At 36.3% G+C, this 10,820-nt stretch overlaps 1 protein-coding gene across 1 annotated transcript; it reads left to right on the top strand.

Annotated features, from left to right (window-relative positions):
* The first annotated feature begins 2,543 nt into the window (after nt 1-2,543).
* On the top strand, nt 2,544-9,781 carry slc29a2 (solute carrier family 29 member 2). Its single transcript, XM_056446216.1, has 13 exons — nt 2,544-2,619; nt 3,844-3,886; nt 4,028-4,106; nt 5,550-5,680; nt 5,792-5,931; nt 6,073-6,207; nt 7,728-7,825; nt 7,925-8,003; nt 8,084-8,217; nt 8,327-8,432; nt 8,510-8,595; nt 8,686-8,885; nt 8,997-9,781. Exons 2-13 carry the CDS (start codon nt 3,855-3,857, stop codon nt 9,121-9,123), a joined length of 1,347 nt encoding a protein of 448 aa, XP_056302191.1. The 5' UTR covers nt 2,544-2,619; nt 3,844-3,854; the 3' UTR covers nt 9,124-9,781.
* Nucleotides 9,782-10,820: the final 1,039 nt, after the last annotated feature.

The raw sequence follows: 10,820 nt of genomic DNA on the forward strand, positions 1-10,820 counted from the left end.
TTTACATTCAGTGGTCAATGTTTAACCTCAAGTCAAATAAAGAGAATCAATTTCCCGTCATACACAACAAAGTAATTACCGACACTGATACAGTATATATTTTTTAAAAGATATAGTCACAAAAACTCCCAGCTATGTTAATCCAACTGCAATCATCTAGTCAAAATATAGATAATGAATTGCTAGAAGACTGTACCTTTAGGATTAATAGCAGCAATAGCCAAATTATTTGTTGTTGGGTTCAGAGAGCAGCTCAAACCAAAAAAAGGGGTCATTAGATAATTATTCTATTACAACATCAAAGGATTCTGTCTGCTTTTTCAAAATTCCTGGACAGATACATAAACACCAGCTAAATGTGTGAATATCGATTTATACTCTGATATATAATTATAATCTTTCATTCGAGACAATTAGAGTTTATTAATATAAGGTTGGGGGGGGTGGGATTACAGTTTTTTACTCTTTGAACAACTCATTGAAAACACTTATTTCTTTAAATTTACAGTTTAAATCATTTAGTAAAGCTCCAATGTGGCTATAAAGGCAGAAGACTTATCTTTGGAACCAAACAATTTTTTATTGACTGTGCTGGCAATGATAAACATGGCTCTGCATGTGTTTTTGTTAATCCTTGGCTTCAATACAGACCAAAAAGTAATAGAAAGCGAGATACCCTAGGCCCTAAGATATGGTGTTTTAACATTCAGTCCATATGGACAAACACAAACGTTAGGTTCAATTTAAATATATTAATAAAAATAACCTATTGGTTGAGTTTGTCCGGATTTGACAATGCTTGATTAAAGCAGCCCAGCATTTGTTTTAAAGATAAGACTAGGTTAAATAGAGGGACAGCCAATATTTTGAGGTCAAGAATGAAGAAATATCTTTCTAGTTTTTTTATACATGACCAAATGTGGGAGACCGGGATAGCATTTTTATATTTCTCTTTACATCTTTGAGATCTTTAACCAATGCATTAAAAATTTGATTGAAACTACCCAGCAAGCATTTATTTGATTTTAAAAGATGTCTAATAGATGTGTAATAGATGTCTAAACTTAGTCGTCTTGGCTAAAACAAGGCTAAATTTGGGCTGTCAGTGAAAATCTAATAGACGTCTAAGAATAGGCCAAAACTAGATTAGTCATCAATTAAACAAAATAAATAACTACATATATAAAGTCTGTTTATTTGTTTTGGGCTATTCTGATGTCTGTTAGATTTTCACTGACAGCCCAAGTTTAGCCTTTTAGCCAATCTGTCTACATTTAGATGTCTATTAGTCGTCTATTAAACACATAATTGTTTGCTGGGTAGTTACATGTGTCTGCTCTTAAATGGCATCACTGTTATCTTTGCAGCACAATCAGAAAATGCAGTTTAGTTTCAAACAGGAGTGAAATGTTACAAACGTTGATCCCATAGTCTGGGTTAGTGATATGTACAGCACTATGATTTCCACCAGGGTGAGATTTAATAGTATAAAATAAGAATTATGATTTAAAAATGTTAAAGCTTTTAATTCAGCACCGAGTTTTCAGTATAATTGGTGTGTGTCTCTGTTGCAAAGCTGAACAAAACGTGCATCAGTTCAACCACTGAACATTATTTGTGTTTGCGGGCTTCATGAGGCTGGGGTCAAACACTCAACTGTATTCTCAACTGAACTCAAATGTATTTTGGCTTTGAGGTCTTTCTCTTCCAAGACCTATAGGAATAATGAAATGTAATCATAGAAATATAGTTTTAAATCTGTTTGGGCTTGGTGGTTCACATTTCACTGATGTTACTAACCAAAAGTCTTGTAGCCATGCTTTCCTTACAGCCAACAGCTTAAACATTAGCAGCAACAATACGCATTAAAATATCTACACAGAGACACAAATGACATTTAACTTTGGTTTAACTAAATCTGGCATTGGTATCCCCAAAATAATTGAAGTAAAACATATTACTTTATTAGCTAAAATGTAGTTAGCACCTGCTGTTTGCCACATGGGTCAACTTTTTCAAATGTGGAGGTCTAATATGTGAAGTGAATCCGCTGATTTGTAGTCCCTTTTGGACTTTGGAAGTGTTACAACTGACCTTACAGCAATCCCAGGTCTCCCCTACACATAGGCTACCTGATTAATTTAAGCCATATCAGCATTAGTTGAACATTAATTCATTTAAAAATGTCGAACGTAAAAAACAAAACATAAAAAAAACTTGTGTTGTTGTTTACTTTGCAAATTTATTTATTAATAACAAGCTAGGCTACTTCACGGATTCTCAAACTAGCCTACTACTTGGCCTCGAGCGAATATTATAATATGTGCATTTGCAATACCAAAAAGCATTATCGTATGGACTAATGTTTATGTTAATACATTACATATTGAAAATGTTTTAATGATAGCTGGTTTAACACTGTGAACGATCAATTCTAACACAGACGGCCAAAAATGAACCGATAAAAAATGAAAGCATCACTTCCCATGCACTACTGAGGAAAAACGTCAAGTGACACGTGGTAACTACGTAGCTGGGCGGTCGGTGAAGGCGGGAAAGCTTTGAAATCATCAGAGTCGCAGCTCGCGCTTATTGAAGACGTGAAAGAAGAGCATTTTTGTGAGTAACCCTGACATTAGTGCTTGGAGGGCATTGCTTTATACATGTCTTTAGATTTTAAGTGACGTTTGATTTATGAAATAGTAGTATGACATTTAAGTTATGATGATGAAATTCTGACAGAACTTTCATGTAAATTTAATTTTTATTCACGTGTCTAGGTTGTTTATGAAACTCAGTAATTCAATAACATCAACATGTTTTCACGCGTTCACGTCTAGAGAACGCAATCCTTTTTTGGCGCGCGTTTTTATTTATTTATTCTTGTAAACCAAACGCAAGCTAGTGTGAGAGGGTCTGATGACGACATGCGGAAAAGAAATTTACCGCGTTTTTTTAAACCGCGCTTTATTGTATAGTTTTAGTATTGTTCTTATGCGATTTTTAGGTCAATGTGCTTTAAGTGTTGTTTTTACAATATTGTTAATAGACATATTTATTTTTATTTATTTAAAAAAATGATATAGACAAAGTATTGTATGAAATTTATAGGATAGAATGTATGTTAATGTAGAATAATCGGTATTGAATGTATGCATATATTATATTATGAATGTTATATATATATATATATATATATATATATATATATATATATATATATATATATATATATATATATATATATATATACGGTACTTGTTTTAAACCTTATTCAGTCCTTATTCAGTTCAATACATATTTTGAATTTTGAAGAATGTTGGAAACTAGTAGCCATCGACTTTCATAGTATTTTGATTCTTTGCTTTTTTTACTTCATCATTAGAAAGAAACTCAAAGCTTTGCACTTGAGTAAATGGTTAGAAAAGTTACATTTTGGGGTGAATGATTCGTTTATCCTCAAAGAAATTAATGTAATTTAATCAAACAGATATGGATTTATAGGCCAGCTGGCTTAAAATAAAAACTATATGCAATGATAAATTCAAGTAGTGAAATCGAATTTAATTTCCCCTCTCAATCAATGTTTTTTATTAAAAAGCATACAGAATCAAAGTCTTGGGTCTTCTACAATCCCAAAACAAATGATAGTTAATAAGATGAATTTATCATCAGTTTATGTAAATAAAAAAGGCTGTAAACAAGTTAGTTTGATTAGTTCACACGTGTATCCAGCAGATGTCGCTATTTACATTGTTATGAAATATATCATATGACTGTTTTAATGTCAATAATGGTTCATGATCTAACTCCCAAACTGTAACTTGTTTTTGTTTTTCTCAGCACATTTCAAAATGAGGATTTGTAAGGGAGCATTGGATAAAGGGTGAGTAGAGTTATGATGACAACTGATTTACTGGCGAAATTGCTGAGTTATTCAGAAACAAATGATAATATAATTATTTCATTACATTGTTGTACTAATTGAAGACATTATATAGCATAACTGTCTCTATAACCTTGACAGTGGCCTTGTGGCTGTGATCTTTTTCCTGCTGGGAATGGGAACTTTGCTTCCATGGAACTTCTTCATAACTGCAATGACGGTAAGACTATTAGACATTTACTAATAAATACTTTAGGTAAGGGATTCTCAACCTGTGGGCTAGTGGGCCTCAGCGATCCTGCAGGTGGGCCACAAGATAGCATAAAATTACCTCTCAATATTATACTAAAAATTTTGGATTTCATTAATAATATGCTTTATTAAAATGATGGAAGTAATGCACTTTCTCCTGTTCTCTGATTGATAACTTCAAACTCGGCGCAAAAACAGCCTCATAATCACGTCTGCAACTTGTACACGTAAATCTGTTCATTCACAAACTCTGCGTGAAGTGAAAATGAAAGTCTTTCTGTATTTTTGTGTGAACTATTTAATATATCCACATAGTTGTCCAAATGAATGTCCTGTGAGTGTTTTATAATGGTCGCGTGCCCATACAGGAGGATCTAGCGAGGCTCAATGATGTTTCTGCTATAGAATGTAAAATAAACTTGCATATGAGCTTCAGACGTGCTCTGGCTTAGCTGTTCACTGTTCCTGTGAGCGATCTCCCAATAATATCCAGCTGCAAACTCAACCGCCATCAGATCGATGCGTTACAACAGATTTAGGGTGTTTTTCTGTATTTTACATTTGTCTGTATATTTTTGAATAGTAGATATTTAATAGTAGAAATTCAGTCAGTCCAGTTTAAAGCAGAGGCTGGTCTTTTGCAATCTCCCTGTTGACGGTTTCTTTCCGAAAAGAAAATGAATGAATATATATATATGTCCCTTTATTATTCTGGGGTCGCCACCGTGGAATGAACTGCCAATTTATCCAGCATGTTTTACACAGCGGATGCCCTTCCAGCCACAACCCATCTCCAGGAAACATCCATACACACTCACACTCATACACTACGGACAATTTAGCCTTCCCAATTCACCTGAACCACATATCTTTGGACTGTGGGGGAAACCAGAGCACCCAGAGGAAACCCACGCAAATGCAGGGAGGACATGCAAACTCCACACAGAAATGCCAACTGACCCAGCCAAGGCTCGAACCAGAAACCTTCTTGCTGTGAGATGACAGCACTACCTAGTGTGCCACTGCGTCTCCCATATATATCTATTTTTTTTTCCTCAGTGATGGGTTGCAACTGGAAGGGCATCGACTGCGGAAAAAAAAAAAAACGCTGGATGAGTTGGCGGTTCATTCTGCTGCGGCAACCTCAGATTCATAAAGTTACTAAGCCTAAAAGAGAATGAATGAATGAATGAATATATAAATATTATAGTTTTATGTAATTAAATAAAAGTTTAAAGAGCATTTCATACAAACATTTTGGGGAAAATGTCAGACAGGGCCTTCAAAAACTGATCGGAGAAAGAAGTGGGCCCCGAAGTAAAAAAGGTTGAGAACTCCTGCTTTAGGGTTAAGCTTTAGGTGCTTCATCTTTAAATCGCACATGCTCAAACTCTTGCTTTTTTGTTTGCAGTATTTTACCGACCGTTTGAAAAATGGTAATTCCACTCAGCCAGACTCGTATATGTTTAGTAACAACAGTGTGCTGCTAGCCCAGCTTCCCTTACTGCTATTCACGCTCCTCAACTCCATTCTATACCAGCAGTGAGTATTCGGTTCAAACAACATGTAGCTGCAATGCTGCAAACAGTTGAATACATATAGTTATGATCATTTGTATAATCATGACCAATTTGTTCCCTCTTGTTTATGTAGCATTGCAGAAAAGATCCGGATTGCTGGCAGCATGGTTGCTATATTACTTCTCTTCATTCTCACAGCCATTTTAGTGAAAGTTGATATGGACCGGGACCGTTTCTTTTCCATTACCATGGCAACCATCTGGTTTATTAACAGTATGTGTCATAATTTTAAAGTTTATTATAGATGCCGCAGATACAGTATATTCACATTCCCCTTTTCATTTTAAATAGAATAGTGTGCTCAATTCCCCATCCTAAGCAAATAATCTGATGAAACTCATCCATTTTGCACAGTGTTTGGGGCCATTCTGCAAGGTAGTCTTTTTGGTTTGGTCGGGAAACTTCCTCCGAGATTCAGCTCCGTGTTCATGAGTGGACAGGCAGTGGCGGGAATCTTCTCTGGTCTTGCCATGCTGTTTTCAAATATCTGTAAGTACCAGAATATCTACGTTCTTGGCCAAATATGACAATAAATATAATGGGATAATATACAGCAAGGAAAATAAGTATTTAAAAATGAGTATTTCTCAGGGTCATGCAGTGGCGCAGTAGGTAGTGCTGTCGCCTCACAGCAAGAAGATCGCTGGTTTGAGCCTCGGCTGGGTCAGTTGGCGTTTCTGTGTGGAGTTTGCATGTTCTCCCTGCATTCGCGTGGGTTTCCTCCGGGTGCTCTGGTTTCCCCCACAGTCCAAAGACATGTGGTACAGGTGAATTGGGAGGGCTAAATTGTCTGTAGTCTGTGAGTGTGTATGGGTGTTTCCCAAAGATGGGTTGCGGCTGGAAGGTCATCTGCTGCGTAAAACATGTGCTGGATAGGTTGGTGGTTCATTCCGCTGTGGCAACCCCAGATTACTAAAGGGACTAAGCTGAAAAGAAAATAAATGAATGAATGAGTATTTCTCAAAATACATGTTTATAAAGTTCTCGTTTTCCCCTGGATATTGGTAACAACTAAAGAAATCCATATACTGTATGCAACGAAAACAAATGTAATTAGTTTACAAATTAAGTTATGCAAAATAAAACCAAATGACGCCTGCCTACTTGCCACTAAACTTGACACAAAATATTGATTTCATTTATTTTCAGCTTAGTCCCTCTATTAATCTGTGATCGCCACATCGCAACAAACCGCACACTTATCCAGCATATGTTTTACGCAGCGGATGCCCTTCCAGCTGCAACTCATCACTGGGAAACATCCATACACACTCATACACTACGGACAATTTAGCCTACCCAATTCCCCTAGAGCGCACGTCTTTGGACTTGTGGGGGAAACCAAAGCACCCGGAATAAACTCACACAAACAAGGGGAGAACATGCAAACTCCACACAGAAACGCCAACTGACCCAGCCAGGACTCGAACCAGCGACCTACTTGCTGTGAGGCTATTGTGCTACCTACTGCGCCACCGTGCTGCAGTGGGTAATTATTTGGTCTCCAGACCTTTGTTCATCTTCAGAACACAAATTGTAATATTTTAAATGAAATCCAGGCGCTCTCTCATTCACCGTAGACTGAAAGGGTCGTTAGAAGTCCAGAAAAAAAACAAAAACATTCCGTGTTTCTTCGGCAGCTCAACTGTAATCATAAGAAGCTCTGAGAAATCTTTTGTGCGACCAAAAAAACTTTAAAAACAAGTTCGTTCAGGCACAGTTAGGCACTGCTCTTATTGAACATGCACCCTATAGGAAAGATTCTGTTCTTGGAGCTTCATAAGATTACAGTTAACCCACTAAAGTCACATGGAATGTTTTAGTTTCTTTTCTGGACATCTCTGGTTTATTGCCATCTATAAAGGACGAGGGAGCTCTTGGATTTCATCTAAAATATTAATTTATTTTCTGAAGATGAACATGGGTCTCAGGGGATTGGAACGACACGAGGGTGAGTAAAGCTACTGTTTGCACTCTGAGTGAAACTGACCATTCTATCCAATCCATAGTTGAAACCAACCCTGAGAGCTCAGCCCTGGGATATTTCATTACCCCCTGTGCCGCCACTCTACTGACTTTGTTTTGTTACCTCTTACTTCCACATCTGGTAGGTGCCCTAACCCATCATGACTTGGTTTTATTTGTAATAAACACTTTTCTAATAATTCCAGATTTTGAACAAATGAAAATCATTGGTGTGTTTTAGAGATTTGCCCAAACTTACTTGGAAAAAGTATCCACTGAAACTGCAGATGCAGTGAAGGAGCCATCGGCAAATGGTTCAGGTACGACACATTTCACATTCTTGGACAAGTTACAGAAAGTGCAGCAAAGACACAGTGTTGGATCTCTTTGTTTGCTACAGAGACTGTTAAAGTGAAGTTGAATGATCTTGGTCATGAATTCAATGACATCGGTGAAACGGAAGCTTGTGAAAAGCTGAATGAGTTCAACCATGAGCAAACTGAGAAGTCAACTGTGCCACAGGTCTTCAGAAAGGTATTGTGAAATATTTATATGTACCCACCCTTCATTACAAATAAAATTGTTTAAAACGATGTGTGTGTACCTGGATTTGGTTAATTTATTTCTGCATCTTCTTTTGTAGATTTGGGTAATGGCATTATGCGTGACCTGCGTGTTTGCTGTCACTCTATCCGTTTTCCCAGCGATTACTATAAATACAAAACCCTCTGGCTTCTTTGAAGGCAAAAGTGAGTCCATACAACATGTCTAGCTAATAATTTTGGCTTTTCAAAGCACTTTAATTTACGTTCTTTTCAACTTCTAGACAACATCTTCGTACCTTTGTGCTCGTTCTTGGTCTTCAATGTGATGGACTGGATCGGCAGGAGTCTGACTTCTTGTCTTCAGTGGGTAAGTCTCGTCTAAGCATCCATCAGTGAAATATATGCCTAAATAATTCCTATTCTAACATCTAGCTTTGTTCACTTCTCAAACTCCCAGCCTTCCATGAAGAGTCGACTCTTTCCTATTTTTGTACTATCAAGAGTGGTTTTCATTCCAGCCCTCATGCTCTGCAATGTCCAACCTCGCAACTATTTGCCAGTCGTTTTCAACCATGACATGGCGTATATCATCCTTATGTCTTTGTTTGCCATTTCAAATGGATATTTAGCCTGCCTCTCCATGAGCTATGCCCCACAGTAAGTCCTCAAACAAGACCGGTTGTTTACTGTCCAAATCAAGTTTTCAGTAAACAGAATATTTCTGATTCAGGACAAAGCTCTTTTCAAATCATTTCTTTTTTTTTCTAGGCTGGTGAGGCCTAAAGATGCTGAAACAGCAGGTGCTCTGATGACCTTCTTCCTAGCTTTGGGACTCTCTTTAGGTGCTGCTTTCTCCTTTGGCCTTAAAAACTTACTCAGTGGAAAATCCAACTAGCTGTGTATGGTGTAATCTCTTTACCCACCACCACAAACATGTTTCAAGTGACTACTATCTCAAGGTATGGTTGTAATTATTTGCTCCATTTCATGCATATACCTTTGTCTGTGAAGGCTAATGGTCATGTTCAGTGCATGTAAACGAATAGCACTTCTGTTTAAATTACTCATTTTAGTTACGCACACATACATTGTTTATGCTTAATGTAGATCATGTACTTGGGGATCTGCAGTCTGTGCAGATGACAAGTGATGTATACTGATGTATAGCACTTTTATCTATGGATTTGAAAAGTTTCATGTAGGACAAAGGGAAACAAATTTCGAGGCTGTAGATGTTAAATATTCTGGGGGATGTACTGTTGCATTTCCATAGGACTGTTCATGTTTAACATGTTTTATGATTTTTCTCCCTGCATTTGAATCATATTTTGTATTTTCATGTTATTTATATTTGAATTTCTTTTGGTCATTTGTTTTTAATTAGTGGTATTTATTTCTATTGTCTTGTGTTTCCAGGATTTTTAAAATCATTATAAAATTTTGGTATTGTGTTGTTGTTGTTTTTTAATTAGTTTTGAAAGGGATGTATTTCTTTTAAAGGATCTGTCAACTGTTGTATACTTTTATATTTGTTTGGATGGGTTTATACAGTTTTTTTTACAGCATTTTTAATAAAAAATAAATGTATAAGAACTGCTTCATGTAATTATTTTACTTTGACCTGTGGGTAATTGCAGAAGCCTCAGTTAAGATTGAAATAAAATAAAGTTGCAGTGTGAGAGTTTGTGGGTTAAATAAATTTTCATAGTTTTTACATGAGGATTCCCACGCTTCTTAAAAGTACTTGGGCTTTATTTGAGTGATCTATGTGCAAAGTCTAAATCGCACGGTGCAAAAGTTGTTTTAAGGATGGAAAAATACAGTTTGAGCCAATTTGCATGGTCTAACAGGGTTGTGCTTATTCTCTTAATGTGTTATGGGTGTGTTTTGAGCAGAAAGTGCATTAAACCAATCAGTCGCATCTTAAACCCAACAGGTGGACAAATCTAAACTCTTTTTTTTTTATTAAAACAATTATAAATATGCATATAATAAATAATACAAATGATAACATTATACAAACGCAAACTCATAATTAAACTGAATTCCCCCCCACCCCGAATGAAGAACGCATGTAAGTAGTGGTTTTTGAATTCATGTTGAAAATAATAATTTTTAAATTTTGTAGATTTAAAATGAGATTTTGTAGAACATTTGTAGATATATTTGTGTATTGCTGCACATTGCTGTACTTTCAGTTGGTCAATGGTGCAGTCTTTTTTAGTTCCTAAAAATAACAATGCGCCTTAACGGACATCCTTTCAAGACTGGCACACCCATGAGTTCACAAAGTGGACAAATGGATTTACTATTTAAACAACGTGGCACAAAACGGGTTTGTGTTGCGCTGGTCTGAAAATGGCAACAAATCGTGCCAAACATGTCTTGCTCCTTATTGCGGTCGGTGTATGATAGAGCCCCTTGAATTTCAAGGCCCCCTTGAATGATTCAAGGCCTGGAAACTACTTAAAAACAAACATAGGACCTTGAAAGTGCTCGAATTAAATTTGTTAATAGTTTTATTTCAACAATTCTATTGAGACAAAAAAAGTTAATTCATGAATTTAAATCTTGTACAATAACACTGGCAAA

This window comes from Danio aesculapii, chromosome 21 (assembly GCF_903798145.1).
Source record: "Danio aesculapii chromosome 21, fDanAes4.1, whole genome shotgun sequence".
In the NCBI taxonomy this organism is placed as follows: Eukaryota; Metazoa; Chordata; class Actinopteri; order Cypriniformes; family Danionidae; genus Danio; species Danio aesculapii.